This window comes from Saccostrea cucullata, unplaced genomic scaffold, assembly GCF_032062105.1.
Source record: "Saccostrea cucullata isolate Sc308-1 unplaced genomic scaffold, CSIRO_AGI_Scuc_v1 ctg86, whole genome shotgun sequence".
In the NCBI taxonomy this organism is placed as follows: Eukaryota; Metazoa; Mollusca; class Bivalvia; order Ostreida; family Ostreidae; genus Saccostrea; species Saccostrea cuccullata.
This window is the reverse complement of record NW_026930361.1, coordinates 121,385-139,743: the sequence shown is the minus strand read 5'-3', so window position 1 is coordinate 139,743 and position 18,359 is coordinate 121,385. Positions and strand designations below refer to the sequence as shown.

The following is an 18,359-nucleotide window of genomic DNA, read 5'->3' as shown; positions in this document are numbered from 1 at the left end:
TGCAATGACCTGTTTATTGACAACAAATTTTGTGCATCACAGTACAAAATTTTTCGTTCGAACACCATGTACCAAATGAGACAAATATTTCAAATGAATTCTCTAAAACAATCTACAGTTAAAAAAAAAACCATACTGTGAGTCTGCCTCTTTGGTATCAAATAACAAATAATCAGAAAAACAAGACAAATTTGATTGCTTTTGTCAGAGATCAAACAAAGGAGGGAGTAAGCATAATGAAAACAGATTTTTTTTTAATTTTCACCATATTGGAACACGCCTGTTCTAGTACTTTAACAAATGAATTAGACTTCAGTGAATTAAAAGCAATCTTAGTCGAAGCATTAGATTAAGACAATTTTGAGAATTATAGTTCTAACTGCAAATTTTTATGTCTTTAAACAAATAAAATTATCACAGAATTGCTAGTAATGTCAATCAAACAATATCACTGACATGACATGAGACATTTTATTTCGCGATTTATCAGGATTTTTCAATTAATTCAGAGTACTTAACAATTGTTTTTTAATTCATTAATGTTAGTAGAATGATTAAAACTATTTACATTTTCCTATCATATTACATATTTTTTAGTAATTTTTGCCGAGAAGAAAATTTAAAAAACATTTATATAAATCTTGTACCTACAAAATTAATTTTGATAATTTTATCAAGGGGAAAAAAATCCTCTAAGATTTCGGTGTGAAAACTGTCTAACATCTAGACATAACAATCTATGCATATTATTTTTACATTTGAGTCACATTCCATAATTATAAGTGCTCACAAAATTATAAGTATATGAGACTGTATACATGTACAAGTAACAGAACATTTTTTTTTCAGGTCAATTTACAACAAAATGATAGACCTTAAATTACACTACTCAATAGTGATATAAAAAATTCAACAAATATTGCACAAAATAATATATCATATATACAATAACATTTTAAATATATTTTTTGGTATTTTCAAGGTCATTTGATAAGTAGATGTCATGTTCACAAATTGATAGAAATAGGTGGGTTCCTATATACCTGATATAGTTTAAATTAACTGTACAAAGAGAAAACATATCATTAATCTTTTCAAGGAATTTCAAATACTGTATCCACTAATACATGTACAAAGGTTAAACATCAAGCTCCAGATATAAATGATTCTAAATTATGATTTAAAAAAAAAAGTTGGTTCATCATAATGAAACTTTAAAATACTCCCCGACAGGAACTGTAGATTCCATAAAAAAGGTGAGGATTTTAATATCGTGAGGACAAATCATGAAATAACATTAACATTTTTATTCTTAAATCTTATATTGCTAAAATACATGAAAGTCCTCCCACAAATTCATGTTTTCACGATTTGATGTCTGCGAGTTATTTTTCCAAATGTAAGCACTCAACTAAAATACCTTATAAGTAATGATCTAAACTAATTGTCTGCAAAAAAACTTTCAAAAAGAGGTAAAAATAACATGAAAACAAATCATAATTCATGATTCATAACAAGACGATAGTTGAGAACTTTAGAGTGATTAGAACCTACAAGGTATGCGAACTTGATGTAAAACCAAATCTTAATATGCAGAAGACTGTAAATTATTTCAATAATAATAAGATTAATTTAAATTCCTAAGTACCAACAAACTTTCTGACACCTGAACCCTACTTCAACGAAGAATGAAATCGTAGCTTATAAATGCATATAAATGAATGAATATCAGTATATGTAATATTTATTATATGTATAATATACATGTTTGCATCAAGACATTATTGACATTACCTCTAACAGACTAGACTAAGTAGTTCTATTTTTAATATTCATAATATATACACCTTTATTTACAAGAAAGGTAGACACACACAGGTGAGATTCACATCAGATGAGATACAATAATTGACATGAGTAACAAGAGATTCGGGTACATAGTTTTACTCTGTATATTCCATTACGTAAATTCACTAACCTTGCCATTAATAAAATATCATATTCTTATTCTGTTCATCAATATTCAATAACATTTACATTCCCTGCATGTAAAATTTCCAATCATGCTTTAAATTAAAACTGGTTTATCAATAATGATTTAGCAATAAAATTTGATCAAATTTCAGAGAAAAAAAAATGATTTTCTTCCTTGCTATCCTGAAAGGAATGTACATTGTACATGATTGAAGTGTAATAATAACCACTATCCACGGATAAAAAATATCTATAATAATACCTTCTGCATTTTATAATATTACACAATCTAAGAGGCCGGGCCTAGATGTGACCTACTGTGAATTACACCTGAATGTGTCACAGGTAGGTACCAGGTGTAGAGGTTGCCAGTGCCCCTCCAGGTGGTAAAAGGCCCTTGTAAGAACCTGGTGTGACAATCCCCCGATTTGAACGCCTAATACTGCAAAATCATATTGTCCACACATTTTGACTACAGAGTATTATCACCAATGCTTTCAACACCAATATCTTGTGAATGAAACTATTATTGAACACATATTTTGTTAAATGATGCCTGACACAGTAATTAATGGTTCTAACATTGTGTTGACGATTCTTCCGATGAGCGATGATAATGACACGGATGACGGGCAATGATTGGTCAGGGTCTAGGTGCACCTACTGGCCGACTGACCAAAACTTGGTCGGCAGCGGAAATTGAAGCAGCTTCCTGTGGGTAATGAGAACGTGTCAAGCGCCCATCATCTTTTTGACAGTGTATCCCGGCATGGAGTAGAAGAACAGGACCAATAGGGCAGCCAGTAGCAAGACCACAAGGACCTTTATAATCACCCACTTGTAGTTATGCCAGAGAATGTAACGGATTGACTTGAGGGGATTCAAAAACCATATAAATGAGGAGTCCGGTCGGCTGCAAAGACAAGGAAATTCATCAGTACAAGTCTGACGACAGAATTTCTACAAATAACATTCAGATGAAAAGAAAACAATGTAAAAATTTCTGGCAAACAAATTCGACTAAAATCAATTATTTCTTGGAAACCTTGTTGAGTTTTAATTAGCATAAGCCAGTATATTAATGGAATTGTATGAGAGACGTACTTGGGTTTTTCTAAGGGGTCAGGTTCATTCCTTCCTAACCCTGCTGGGTGTTTTTCTGCTTCATCTGATGTCATCAAATGGAGCTCAGCTTCAACTTTGCCCTAAAATAAGGTCGTAAAAAGGTTTCTTTATTTCTTCCTTTTGATACTTTATTAAATATACTTCACTTATGCTCTCAGAAAATTTTCTGTTTTATTCTTCTTGCAGAAAACACATCAATTTTTATTGGGATATGATATGCCATAAAAATATACTCATAAAAGAAACAATTTTTTTTTGTAAATTAAAAAATTGTGAAAAAGAAAAACATTCATATATAGGCCTCGTGTTATATTATTTCATTGAAATTTTCCCTTAAATCAGCACAAGAAATAATATATGAGTATGGGTATATATTTCTCATAAATTCAGGATTTTAATTGGTGTAATTATCATCTTTTTTGTTTTAAACATGTACATGTATCATACTGGTATTCTCTCACAAAACACTAAGATTCATATCCACTTATCAAGAATCAAAAATACTATCACACAAGTATTGTAATTTTTGTATGATTTACATTTCTTCCAAATTACTCATTTTTGTCTCCCGATTTAATTGTGCACAGATGAGATACTCCGCTGCAGTGGATCATCTTGCAACTTCCCTCAACGAAGAGAAAATTACCTATAAAGGCCAACATTTCACCTCTAATGATCAGCTACAAAATATGACAGCGTTTACTGACCCCCATTTCCTTTTCAACAAAAAATACCTGGAGGAAATTAAGTCTGATTAGGGCAATTTGAAACCTCTTCAATTTTCCTTTAATAAGTATTTTTGCCCAAAATGAAATTGCTCAAAGATTATCAGGAAAAATCAAAAGCTAGAAAAAGTAATTTTGAACATTGACTTAAAGCCCTAATGATGAGTGAGGACTGTATAAAATGGGTGTCTGTGTGATACATAATTTTTCAAAGAACATTCCAGTGTATCTAGGGTCTAGGAAAATATTCGCCCTAGGATAATGACTTCATTTAAAATTTTACTTCCACCAATTAACAAGTTATTTTGGCTTTCCAATTGCCTCAAATATAGCCAAAGAATATCTGCCATGTCCATTCCGTAAACTCATTACTCATGCTTTGGGATTTGTTAAATCCCTTTCCTGCGGAGCCCTATTGAAATCACTATGATAGATTTCTTGGATCCTCTCTCTGGCTTTGATTTTTCAGAAATTGCCTTCAATCGATTGAGTAATCCTTTTAAATGAATGCATTGTGCAATTGCAAAAAAAAAGACTGCAGGCCATTTGCTAATCTAAAATAATTAATGCACCCAATTACGACGACCATTGGTTGGTTCTTACCGTGAGTTCGTACTCGTCCCCAGATTCGCTTTTGACTGCGAATGGCCACCAGCCCTTGACCCTTTTCTGTTTGAACAAGGACATATGAGGGATATTAGGATCCTCCAACATGTTGAGGGTGCATAGCTTAGAAGACTTGGCACCACGCGGAAATCGATTCAGGTCCATGGTGAAAGCCCCTGAATAATAAATATCACTATTATCACCACTTTAAAAGGATTATTTTTGTCTTTTGATTTGTTCAATTTTTTTTTCATTTTATTAGGACAGATCCTGAGAATCATTTTCACAATTGTTCACAAAAATTAGATTAGAAAAAAAGGAGGGGGGTTGTGTTTTTGTTATGCAACTAAAAAAAATCACCCTTGAGGAAAAAAAGTTATTATCACCAATAATTCATTTCATCCCAAGCTAACATTTTAAATTGATGACCAAAATTTATTTTCTGCATTTACTTTGATAACCCAGTAAAGTGTTTGGTAACTGAAGCTTCCTCTATCTCTCTTGCTGCTGTATCTATAAACAATAAGCCTCCTCTATTGGGGCTCCAGGATTGACATAGAATCAGCTGTGCTAATTGAGTTAATTCTAGCACATTATTTAGGCTACCAGCAGATTGCTTCTGTCAGCAAGAGGGGTTACTTCTGATAAGAATGAATACTTTTGAATTTCTTGCTTAAAATAATAATAATAGTAGATATGCAGAAATTATGAATGTGTCCCTGAACTTAATTTTAAGATGTAAGGCCCATGGGCCACAATGCTCACCCGAAGCAACTATTGCTCATCTGTTCTTCATCAGCAGAATTTTTTTTTTTTTTTTTTTTTTTTACATATTCTTATGTAAAACTTTGTTCACATATTATGACTCCAACCTACTCCTAGGGGTCATATATTCAAACAAAATGTGAATCTACACTACCTGACAATGATTCCTTATAAACATGTCTGACCATGTCTCTGCTGTTCTAGAGATAAAGAATTTTAATGATATTTCCTATATGTTCCTACATGTATAACTTCAATCCATTGTTGTGGCCCCAAACACAACCCCCTCCCAATGAACATGAAATGAAAAAAAACTTGAATTTACAGTATTTCATGAAACTTCCACACAAGTTTCATCTTTTCTGGCCCAGTAAATCTTGAGAAGAAAATTTCTAAAAGATCCTATCAAAGTTCATTGTTGCCTGAATTCTTTATTATCTCCCCTTACCAAAGGAGGCAAGTTTGGTTGAAATTGGCCTACTGGTTCTAAAGAATTGAAAATGTGAAAACTTTTACAGCAATACATGACACCAATATAGATCACAGAAAGACAGGCGAAAGCCAGACACTTTTTGACCAGAAAAGCTCTGGGTAAGGTGAGCTAGAAACAGTTTTGGTTATAAGAAATCTTCAGTAACTCTTATGTGGGGGCAAGACTTCTCATTAAATGGATTATGTTAATGACTCTATTGTTTTGTTTTGAAAATTATATACCTTGGTGTCTAATTTATTTACAGTGGTGTATTTTTTTCACCAAAACAGCCATTATTAATACAAAGTCAACATTAATACAATACCGGGGTATCATACATTATTCATAACCTCATGTCAAAAAAATTCAGATCAGCTTGAACATATATTCAAAGATGGAAAATAGTAAAACTTTGAACTATTACTTCTTAAATTAGTATAAATGTATGTTATTACTTATTGAAATACTTCTACCACTCACCCAGAAAATCATCTGCAGAGAAGTGGTCAGCATCCCAGACTTGCAGATTGAGTCGGGCTGGAATTTTTGTTTCAGACTCATCCCATGAAAAGAGGGATTCTTTCCTAGAGATCACAATCTTTTCCTCTGCCACCAGGTAGTCAAATGGAAAGACAAACCTCCAGTTAAAATTGCCCTCCCCTGTAAGTGACCTACAAATGGAAAGATAAACCTGCAGTTGAAATTGCCCTCCCCTGTAAGGGACCTACAAATGGAAAGACAAAATTCCGGTTAAAATTGCCCTCCCCTGTAAGGGACCTACAGTTGGAAAGATAAACCTCCACTTAAAATTGGGCTCCCCTGTAAGGTACCTACAAATGGAAAGACAAACCTCCAGTTAAAATTGCCCTCCTCTACAAGTGACTTACAAATGGAAAAAATAAACATCCACTTAAAATTGCCCTCCTCTGTAAAGGACCTACAAATGGAAAGACAAACCTCCAGTTAAAATTGCCCTCTCCTGTAACGGACTGACAAATGGAAAGATAAAATCCACTTAAAATTGCCCTCTCCTGTAAGTGACCTACAAGTTTATGAATGATTGTAGACTTTACTTCTGTCTGGATTTTCTAACATTTTCTTACTATGTGTATTTTTGAGTTGGTTTGGTGGGAAAGGGGTCTGGAGGGGAGATAAAATTTTTTTAGACATTAAACCATTTGTATAAAAGAAGCTTAATCCCTATGCATTTTATGTCATCCTCATTCTTTATGAATGTAATAGAATTATTAAAAAGCCATTTTCGACTATAATAAGAAAATTCAGTTTAATTTTTATATCCAAAAACACTGATATGGATATGTGTGGGTTGGACGTCTCAAAAAGTTGTTTGTTTTTTTTTAAAGCTGATTTGCATTCTCAGAAAATAAAGAGTTTGGTATAATAAGGTTTGACTAGATTCCTTTCATTTTCATTCAAATGGCAAAAAGGGCAACTTTTGAGGCAATTTGTTTTTTTAATTTTATTCCCTGTTAAAAAAAATACTACAGTAAAACTCGGTTATAGCGAAGTCCTCGGGACCTGTGAATTTAATTCGCTATATCTGTAATTCGTTATATCCGTATAACGAATTCGTATAACCATTATAGCGATTTTGCAATATGCATGTTTTCCTTCAGGTATTACTACTAAACATGTTAGAGAAGCAAATATTACAAAACCTAGTCCTTTGATACCTAAGATTTTAATTACTATGAATTGAATTTTATATACAAATGCTAAAAGGAAATAAAGTCAGTTCAATTTATCAAATCTTTTATAATCTTGGAAAGTTCGTTATAAAAGATGTAAATTTCATTATATTTAACCTCAACGGGACTCAAAATCAGTTCGCTATATCTGTTAATTTGTTGTATCAGAGTTCATTATAACCGTAAATTTTTACAAAGTTTTGTTAACAATTTTGCCGGGGACCCAGGAAAACTTCGCTATATCCGTGAATTCGCTATATCTGTGTTCGTACTAAACGAGTTTTACTGTACAAGAGCCCTAACTATAGCTAATGCCCACATACCTGGCCAATATAAAAAGGCAACAGTGACAGCAAGACAATTGTTACAAAACTTTTGTTACCCCCTAATATCTCGAGATGACTTAACTACAATTTTGTAACCTAACCATTTGGAAAACAAATCATAAATATTTTACATCTTTTTCCATCACATTATTTACTTACTCTCTTTGAAGTTTGCTTATTCTAACATCATATAACAGAATTATTAATGTTCACGTATATTGTACCGAATCTTCTTATGAATTATAGAATTTTTTTAAAAAGCCACAATAATTCTCACTATTTACATTGTACAAAATACTTCTGAATTGAAAATATGCTTTAGGATAGGGACCCTAGTGTTCTTTTTTATTCATGAATTCATAATGATTTCTTGGTATTTTTACCTCTGAAGACAATATCATTTGCACAGGAGGAAACGCTCTCTTAAATCGGACTTTAAAATGATAATTTATTACTTTATTGTGTTGCGACAGGAATGGCATCCATTGTTGTTATGATCAGGCATCTAATATGCTCTTTGTTACATTATACCTTATATGTCTTTAATACATCAAATTTTCATTAAACACTGACTTGCAGCATTTATCAAGTGAAATACGATTACACGCTCAGACACACAATGAATATTAAAAAAAATTACGCAATAAGATACTGCTTTCCTGTGGCCGAAAAAAAAGTGACCTAGTGGTTACGCAGCATTTTAAAATTTATTGTAGGATTCTAAATGATTCTCAACAATACATGTATATAAATCTGTAATCTAATATACCAATTCCTTATTACGATTTTTTTTAATTTGTGAAGAAATTAAACAAGTGAGTAATCACATTGTCAACTAGTGAATTAGAACTTCACAAGCGTATTGATTTTAGCCTCAGAGCGAGATGTGCTGCAGGATCTATAATATTGACGGCCAATTCTCTGAATTTCCCTAACCGAGACTAAATCCTGTTCTACCACCTCAAGAAAACATCTGTTAAACAAGGTACAACATATGCTTTACCGTGCAGAAGTTGTGTTTTTTTTATCACCATGAATAAAATACTAGGTTTCTGAATGAATAAGTTTCCTTATAAAACTGATCCTTAATTTGACTTTATCAAGCTTGAAGTTAGCATGTAAAAGCTGTGTTGCTACCGAAATGTGGGGTATCGGTATCGTGACCTCACTGGAACAATTTGTATGGATGGGGGATCAATTTTAGCGGGGACTGATACAGTTACCAGTCGAGTTTAACCTTCGACCTTCATCTTATTAAAGATTCATTCATTTGAATTAGATTTAAATTGTAATTTGAGTGTACAGGAGATGAACATTTTTGTTTCATATTCACAAGCAGGGCATGAAAATTACCATTTTACCTGTAAATCAAAATTTGATCAAATATAGCTTGAAAGGCTTTGGTTCCCCTCCCGGAAAACGGGATCACGCAAGACGAAACAAGATCTCACGTATATCAAGCATAAAGATCTATACTTTATTATGCTATCTCTTAACATCATTAACTGCTCATAAATGGTTCCTTCTTTTACCATTCAAGTAAATATGACTTCTGCATCTCTGTTTTGTTTAATATTTTATATCCAGATAATCATCAGCCTACAACAGGAGAAAGAATACAACAAAGAAAAATCGCAAAAGAAAATCTCCACCTTGTTCCTTTCATAAAAAAAGAAAAATTTGATGTCCTCCTTGGAACAGAAACATGACTTGCAGCTAAAATACAAAGTGAACCCAGAAGTCTATTTTTCTCACATTTAATGAATGCTTTTTATTAGGATTTAGTAATAAAGAGAGAATCGCGAAAGTACAATGCCCATCCATTCCTTTCTTGTTGTCTGAAAGCTCACGGTTTCTTGATGGGCATCATAAATGACTTCAACAAAAAACTGCATGGCCAATGATTAAATGGTGGTCATTTTTATTCTTATTTGGATTATAGTTTTTCTAATCATAAACTACAAATTTCTGCTGGAGACTTGCAGGTGATAAGGTCACTGTAGGGTTCACTTCATGAAACATTTATGTGACTTAAATTCCTTTTTCATTAAAAAAAAAAATTCGTTGTAAAATAAAAAAACTTACAAAAAAGGCAAGTGGAGGACTGTGGAGGTGGAATGAAACTACTATAACATGATATACAACACACTTTCTAAGCACAATTCAAATGCAAAGATGAACATTTCTGACTATAGTCTCATAAAAAAATTATTTGAAAAAAGGGCAACCTTAAAGTTTCTATCAGAACTTTATTTTGGGGATATTATATTCAGGAATGGTAACAAAATGATCTATCCCACTACGTAGTTGTATCTTGTATTACCTGTAGTGTATATCTGTGGCCTGCATATCATCCTGGCCCTTTATCCAGCCCTTGACATAGATATCACTCATCTTCTCTCCCGTAAAGAAGGCATCGTCCTCCAACACCACATCATCTGTGTTCCAAATAATACACCGTAGTTCATAACTGTAACATAAAATTATAACTGTCAGTTAACTGCTACTACTATCATTACATTTAAATCTTTTGAAATGATTTTATTTATTGATCCCTGATTTGGAAGTCCTTCAAATTACATTTCATTTGCAAAATCATATTTGATTCATAGTTCTATAGTAAGAATACTACTACTTAGACTTTAAGAAATAATATACTGGCTACTGTTTACAGAGCTATTCTTTTTGCCCAAAGTAATTTTCACCCATCCTAAATAGTCCCTAACATATATGATTTTAAAGATAAACATCATCTTTGTGTTAAATTAGCCCACCACCTTCAAGGCCAAAAGGGCCAAAAGTAAAATAGGAGGGGGCAAAATTTCCCTGTACACAGTATACCTAGCTTTATTATCTGGACTTGTGTCCTCCCCTTAAATTAAAACACAGACTCTGAAACAATTATTTGTTCTCAATACAAACCTTTTTGGCCTCCTGGGACTAATATCCACTGGTGCTGGGGGAGCAGGCATGTCCATAGGGAACATATCCACCCACATTTCTAATTTACCCTACAAATAAGAGAAAAAAATACATTACTGCTGAGTGAACAAGTAGATCTCATTTTCTCATAGAGACACTTTGATGGAAATGTGAAGGCAAGATGTTTAGGCCAATCAACAAGCATCATCACTATAAGAGTGAAGTGGTACAGTGAAAACTGTCTATTCCAACACCTGTGTAATTTGTTTCCCTGTGAATTTCAAACCTTGATTTTAATTCTGAATAACTATTTTCTTTGTTCTTTTTACTGTGTAATCTGACACCCTGTACACTCTGACATAAAATGTCTCAGATTAGATAGGTTTCAAAGAACAGTAAAACTTGTTTAGTACGAACACAGTTATTGCGAATTCACGGATATAGCGAAGTTATCTTGGATCCCGGGTCATATAAATTTAACAATTTCCTTGTACAGATATAATAAATTATGGATATAGCGAAGTAATTTCATAGGTCCCAGTGGCTTCGTTATAACCAAGTTTTACTGTATATGGCAATGCCGCTTAACCATCACTTGAATCATATATTCAAAACAAATGATATATTAAGCAGAATTGAAAGAATGAAATGTATTTTTTTTTAATAACCACTACAGTTGACTTATGATTCAGTACTATCCTCTGTGCCCATATAAAGATAATAAATGTATAAAGTTGCCTGGTGTTGGAGTTGGACCATTCAAGAATGCGTCACTTGTTTTTGCTCTCTTTTGCAAATTTTAAGAATGACTTATCTAAATGAATATTTTAAGTTCTGAACAAAATAGCAAGTGCACTTTTCTGATAATAGCTTTGACACTTCAAAAGTCAAGTTCTGACTTCAGGAAACTTGTAAAAAATGTTAGATATCCCATCTTAGGCCAATCCAAGTTTTTTCTTTGTTTTATCCATGGCCAGATTGGTTTTGAGGTAATGAATTTAAAAACAAACACAAATTAAAATCGACAAATGCAGATATTTACAATTCAATTCAATCATTTGGGATTTGTATCTCTTTTTCTTTTAAGTACTGTACCAATTTTTTTTTTGTTTCAATAAACTATAGTAGATTAACTCAGTTACAATGCGAGGGGAATTCTCAAATAATGATGAGAAATTCTAGAATTGTGCTTAAAATGTTCAGTTTTGTTTTGTGCATTTTTTCAAGATAGAGAGGTTTTTTGGAATTAAGGATGAATGCTAAACAAAGAAAAAACTTAAAATGGCTTTATCATCTTCATCTCTATTTATTTCGACATATTCATGGTATTCTCAAAATTAATGTTCGAGATACTGAAGTTCAAATGTATACCTGTAAGTACAAAGAGTAATATACAGAGAAAGGACAGGAAAACTATTACCTAACAAATCCAGGGAGTGTTAAATCAATTATCAGCCTCTCAACAGTCAGCCCTGTTCACACCTAAACACACAGGAGGCTGTGTCCTATCTAACCGTAATTCCACACAGTCACCGATGAACAGTTATGTAATCATTGTAATAACACTATACCTAGGTATCATTTCCATATATCAACAAAACTGTTTTTAGAACAGTTCATATCAAGACAAGTAATGCTTTCTAAAATGTTGCTGCAACTTAACAATGCTTACAATTCTGGAATTTCTGAATTACTTGTCCAAGGGAAAACAAAAAGCTTTATTGACAACACATTGGTGTTCAGAAATGTCAACTATCCTAACTTGATTTCTGTAAGTAGTAAATGGTCTAAGTAGTTAAAGAAATTACTTTGCATTACTTTGAGTGGAGACACTTTTACTTCTATCTCTAGTTTTTCTGGGTTAAAGAAGCACCACCTCCTCCAAAGAGAGACCATGTATTAGAGAGAAATTACCTGTTCTATGCCTGGTTTTTCTGGGTTGAAGAGTGGTCTGGTCTCCACGTGCTCTGGTACCAGTTTACAGCCAACTTTTGGTATTTCTTCCCATTGTCTAAGAACTGACAAAGCCAATTGTTCCTCATGGTTTTTTCGACTCTCTGTAACATAAAACTCAAAAAAATCAGAAAATAACATTTTCATACCAAAAAAGGGAAGTAATGATCAAATTTGGAGGGATTATGGCTTTTTAAAGCATAACATTTCTAAGACAAATAATTTAGACAGGATTTCTGTCCTTAAGGAGAAAGGCAATGTAAGACAGACAATTGATGTCAGTATCGGCCAAGTTATTGTCCTTCCCAGCCTAGTCATGTGGGTTACTCTCTGTCCTGACTGGACAAAGGATCACTTCATCATAAATAGGGATCTGACCTATAGGACTGGGCTTGGTTTTATTCTCTACAAAAGCTTGTCATTTTCCGTTTTGAATGATGACATTAGGCTGAATACATATAACAATTCGTTTTTCCTAAATCTTTATTTCAGTGAGTAGAAGTAGGAGGAACCCTTTCATTGATTTTCTCCAAATGTAATAATTGATATTTTTCTTTACCTTTCATTGTGCATAAAGGCAATGTCTACTCTCTCTGAAATTCTATTCCTTATATCTAGGCTATTTATCCCTGGATATAATAAAACATGCCATTAATGTGTGCAAATTATATAGGCTTAAATGAAATCCAAGGAAAACAGTTACACAAAATGGTGTTTCGGCCAACTTTGGAGGTTTATTGTAAATTAAGTTATAAATTATAAATATTAGATATAAAATACAAATTTGAAAAATATAGACATATACACGGTAGAAAACAACAACATTAACGTTAAGATTAATTTTTAAATGTCACTTTTTCCAGGAAATTGTTCTCTCCTATAGGTCAATTCTTTTGTCATAGTGAATACATCCTTGTTCAACAAATTAAGTCATCAATGTTTCTCTCTCTTTCTATCTATAAAAAGAAGTACACTTGTTTCTTGTTTACCTAAGTAACACACATACTTAATTGGCTTTCACTGCCTGGAAAATTCTACAGGGAGATCACTCTCAAATATATTACCAGGAGGAGATTACTCTAACTGATCAATTTGCAAGTGAAAGGACCATATAAATTAAACTTTTTTGGGGGGTAACCATGCCTTGCCAATGTCCTAAATCAACACCAGTCATGTAATTTAAAAAAAAAAAACATCACTTCTGGTAAAAAGATTTTTTGAAGTCCTACTCTTCTCCTGAATTTTCTAGTGTCTCTCCATTGCCTTGTTAAACTTGGACAGCTCAATTTTAAAAATAATTTTTGTGTATCATTTCCTCAAGGTTGCTTTGCGTTAATTATTATCAGGTAATAGAAAATGTGCAGTTGTTCTATTGAAGTTATAATAATCAAGAGATTAACAGATATGCAGTGAAAAAGAGACAAAAGACAAACAGGGATCAAAAAGGCTCTCCCTTTATAACGGCAGTATGTTGCTGGTAAGGTTGCCTGATTATTGTGCAACAGATGTAGGAGTATAACTATACCACCGTCAATATAAACCAGCAGTGGAAGGTACCCATTGTTACTGATTTAGTGGAATAAAGGTAAATGTTGCAGGGACATCAGCTGATTCAGGGCCAAAGTGGCAGGAACATTTCAAAAGATAAAACAAATTTACAAGGTCAACAATTTGTCAACTTGGGAAAAAATTCATTATCTTATTTTGCTAGTGATGGCTCTGATAATTTTTTTAAAAACTGTTATTATTTTTTTTTTCAATCTTCAATGATAGCTTTATTCTGAAGATTTGAGACCATCTGTGAAGCGCACATGGATGCAATTGAGTTCATCCATGTAACTCATTTGACAAGAATATGTGCTTAAAATTCATTGTCAAAGCATTTTTAATCTTTAAAGGTGATTTTTAAATAATATATAAATGTAAAGAAATAAGACACATTATGTAACTGTTCAAACAACGTCCTGCAATGTGATATAACAAAGAAAATTCATACAATTGAGAAACACATTTGATTAAAATCTTTCAAATTTCATCTCCGGGTGACAATATTTTTGGTGACTTTACAGTGATCTTTGAAGGGTATTCTCCGACATCTGTAATTATCTGGACTTCCTTGTCAATTTCCCTCCTTTCATTTTCTTGTCAAGTATTCAGAACGGATGGTTGAGCACCTACCCAACCCTGTTACAATGAATTACGTACATCAGTGTCAAAATAAGGAACATATGGTTCCTGTATTACCTGAAATATCTATACCCTCATTGTAATTAACCAAACCATAGGGGGGCTACCAACATCCTCAAAGTATGCTAATCTTATGTAAATATTTCCAATATCCAAATGCTTGATAATACATAAAGATCCAATATGTCACATGTATAATTGATTTAAAGGGGGTTGAAAGGTAGGGTTGGGGGGTAAATATAATATTTTCTAAAATAATTTTTTTTTCTTCTTTTCCTTTAATCTGTATACATTTTTTGTGCTATTTCACAGAAGTCATGCTATTTTTCTTTTTTCTGTTTTAATTTTTCTTTTTAACTGTAAATAGTTGAAGACCTGGGATACCACACAATGAAATATCATACTTAATGTACATGATTTTTATCACTTTGTGGTTTACCACTACACCTTGTCTCACTAAATTATGAGGTCTGGAGAATTCCTCTTCATAATAAAATATTTAGATTAGAAAGCTATAATTATTGTCTTTAAAAGTACACTTCCCCTTCAATATACTGTAAATGTTATTGACTCAGACCTTCCCCCTTACCATGGTTACCTGTATGGTATATGGTACATGTAAATATCTCTTTACCAATTAGGACATTCCCCTTACCATCATTATCTGTATGGTCTATGGTTCTGACAAATATCCCGTTACCGACTTGGACTTTCCCTTTACCTAGGTCATCTGTATGGTCTATGGTGCCGGTAAATATTCGGTTCCCCACTTGGACCTTCCCCTTACCTTGGTCATCTGTATGGTCTAAGGTGCCGGTAAATATCCGGTTCCCAACTCGGACCTTCCCTTTACCTAGGTCATCTGTATGGTCTATGGTGCCGGTAAATATCCGGTTCCCCACTCGGACCTTCCCCTTACCTTGGTCATCTGTATGGTCTATGGTTCCGGTAAATATCCGGTTCCCCACTCGGACCTTCCCTGGCTGGTAATGTGGTCCATCCACTTTACCATCCTTGCATAGTTTGGCCAGTATCTGTGTAGGTTTCATAGGGTCCCTCCAGGCATTGTATCCAACACTAAATGTAAACAAGTATTTTCCTGTATTTGATACAAAAATACATTGAAGAAATGGCACAAAACATGTATTTTAAGGAAAAAGAACATGTTGAGTGAAAATAGAGGTTATACATTTACTAACCCCCCTCCCCTCCCCCCCCCCCCAAAAAAAAAAATCGGCAATAGAATACATAAATCATATCAATTAATTTTAATTCCTAATTAGTTTTATTTTAATTTGATTAATTTCAGATAAATTCATGCTAGACACCAAATTGGGTCTTGAATTGATCCCTTTTTTCAAGTTCATTTTTCAAACACGAGCTAATCCAATTTTTGTTGTGGTAGCAGCCAATATTAATTGGATAAAATTATGCCAATCGTTGACAATGACATCATAAATCTATGGAGATGAGGAGAGGCGAATGGGTACACTATGGAGACAGATTACACAACAACTCGTTATCATGAAGAGAAAAAGGATGCCTCCAATATGTCAGAAGAGATGAATATCTGTCATTTGGTGTAATTTCTATGATAATACCAGTGTTCAATCATTCAATTACCTCACAGTTTAAAAAAGACTAAAGAAAGCTACGTGATTCCGTAACTGTGTATCTGACGAGCCTCTTTCCTGCTTAAGCTTGTGCTTGCCTTTGATAAATGAAGCCTTCAGCTGATGTTAAGAAATAGCTTACTCATAATGTCATAGAACCAGCCAAGTCCAAATGACTTGTCGACTTAGCATGCAAGGAACCATATTTCCATTCCGCAAAAATACATTAAGGCAACAAAGACTCGATTTCTTTTTACTCAAATAACAAATTGTAATAAATTTAATCTTGTCAAATTGAACCCCAGTGAATTAGATAACAATGATTCTTGCAAATGCACTGTTCTAAATAATTTCATCATCAACCTCCAGATCTTGTCTAAACATAATGCCAGTGTCCTATGAATCACATAATGTGCTACAAATGCTTCATCTTTCCAGTTAAACCTGTTCTTATTTGAAAAACCACACATGTCATGAATTTTTATTAATAATTTTTTTGGAATTTAAATGAAGGCAATTCTAAAATACCACTATCACATATCAAATTGGTGTCTTTTTATGCATCTGTAAATAAACTTCTTTTTAGGGAAACAAAATGGCCTTTTAATCCCATCTGAAATTTTAATTCCAAGAGAAAGTTACTTGTCCATCTTTGAAAACAAAAAAATAGAGAAATAAATCTCAGATATTTTTCTCCACTTTGGATTCTGCCTACTCCAATGATTTTTCAGGGAACCAGTAATATATAGTTTGGAAAAAATTTATCGCATCATGCTAAATGTTTGCCACAAGTTTACAGAGAGTACCAAAGTAGATATACATGAAATATACTGTAGAAGTACTTTTTTCTGCGTGGTATTAATTTACGCTATGTACGCAGTTACAAATTTTCCGCGTAAATTTGTCCAAGCATACTTAATATAAATGTAGGGCAATTAGTGACAGGCTTGGAAATCCGCATAAATTTCTACATGCGGATTAAACAGAAATTGAGATTCCGCGGAATTATGACCCTGTGGAAAAAAGTATGTCTACAGTACAAGACCTATAATAGCAACAGACTTACTGGTCATATTTAGCGGAGATGCCACATATCGCCCTGTGTCGGCTGTAGTAGCGATTCTCCAGGTCAATCTTGGTCTCTCCGATGAGGTCATCCATTCCCACCAAGTCCCAGTCGTAGATCTGCACAGTAAGGAACGACTCCATCGGAAAGGTACTCTCAATTTCAAAGCATCTGCAATAAAAATTGTATTTTGTTCTGAAAAATTTGTTAGATGTTGATTGCTGTAAACACAGAATTTTGTTTTTTTAAGTTCAACTTTTGTCCTTCTTCGAAGTTTCATCCAAATACAAAAACAGGCCTCACCATGTCTCATTTGATTGGTGATTGATTTCGCATTTATTTGTTCTCAATTTTTGACCATAAATCTTATGAATATTAGAGAGGAAATAAATGAACATACAGTAAAACTTGTCTAAGCTGGACATCCAGGAGAAATTCCTGAATTAGATGATACAATACTGCTGATTAGACAATATTTCAAATAATTAAATTCATTGAAAGGAACTTACAGGTATTCATAGTAGGCAAGATATCAGAATATGCAACGTTGGGATTAATAAAGTTTTACTGTAGATGCGCTTTTACGGTTCATATGCAAACTTCATTATAATCAAACTCTGTGGGAGAGGAGAAACTTAGAGATATCCGAGGTGTTGATGAAACTATAATAAAATATTTGAAATCTAAATAGGAACAATAGCTGTAAGCACAATTTTTATTATTTTCATTGAAATTGTTAAAAACTGATGTATTTTAATTATTACACAGTACCATTATAATTAAACAATGGTGCAGCTGCTATGCTGATTATAAGTGGCATTGTAAAAAGGAGACAAGACAATTCTGAGAAAAACTTTTGAATAAAGTAATTTTTTTTGTTAATTAAATCAAGGATTAAAAATTTATCCAAAATGAC

The 18,359-nt window shown here is 33.0% G+C and overlaps 1 protein-coding gene across 9 annotated transcripts in view; it reads right to left on the bottom strand.

Moving 5' to 3' along the window:
• The window catches only part of LOC134283821 (otoferlin-like), a 96,374-nt gene continuing 78,015 nt past the window's right edge, over positions 1 to 18,359 (bottom strand). For all 9 annotated transcript variants that reach the window (XM_062766305.1, XM_062766304.1, XM_062766311.1 and 6 more), the window contains 9 exons: positions 17,444 to 17,614; positions 15,684 to 15,841; positions 12,539 to 12,681; positions 10,625 to 10,713; positions 10,026 to 10,172; positions 6,148 to 6,338; positions 4,428 to 4,606; positions 3,079 to 3,179; positions 1 to 2,887 (listed from right to left, as the gene is read on the bottom strand). In XM_062766305.1, the coding sequence (XP_062622289.1) occupies positions 2,707 to 2,887; positions 3,079 to 3,179; positions 4,428 to 4,606; positions 6,148 to 6,338; positions 10,026 to 10,172; positions 10,625 to 10,713; positions 12,539 to 12,681; positions 15,684 to 15,841; positions 17,444 to 17,614 (1,360 nt within the window). In that variant the 3' untranslated portion in view covers positions 1 to 2,706. The remainder of the gene's footprint in view (positions 2,888 to 3,078; positions 3,180 to 4,427; positions 4,607 to 6,147; positions 6,339 to 10,025; positions 10,173 to 10,624; positions 10,714 to 12,538; positions 12,682 to 15,683; positions 15,842 to 17,443; positions 17,615 to 18,359) is intronic.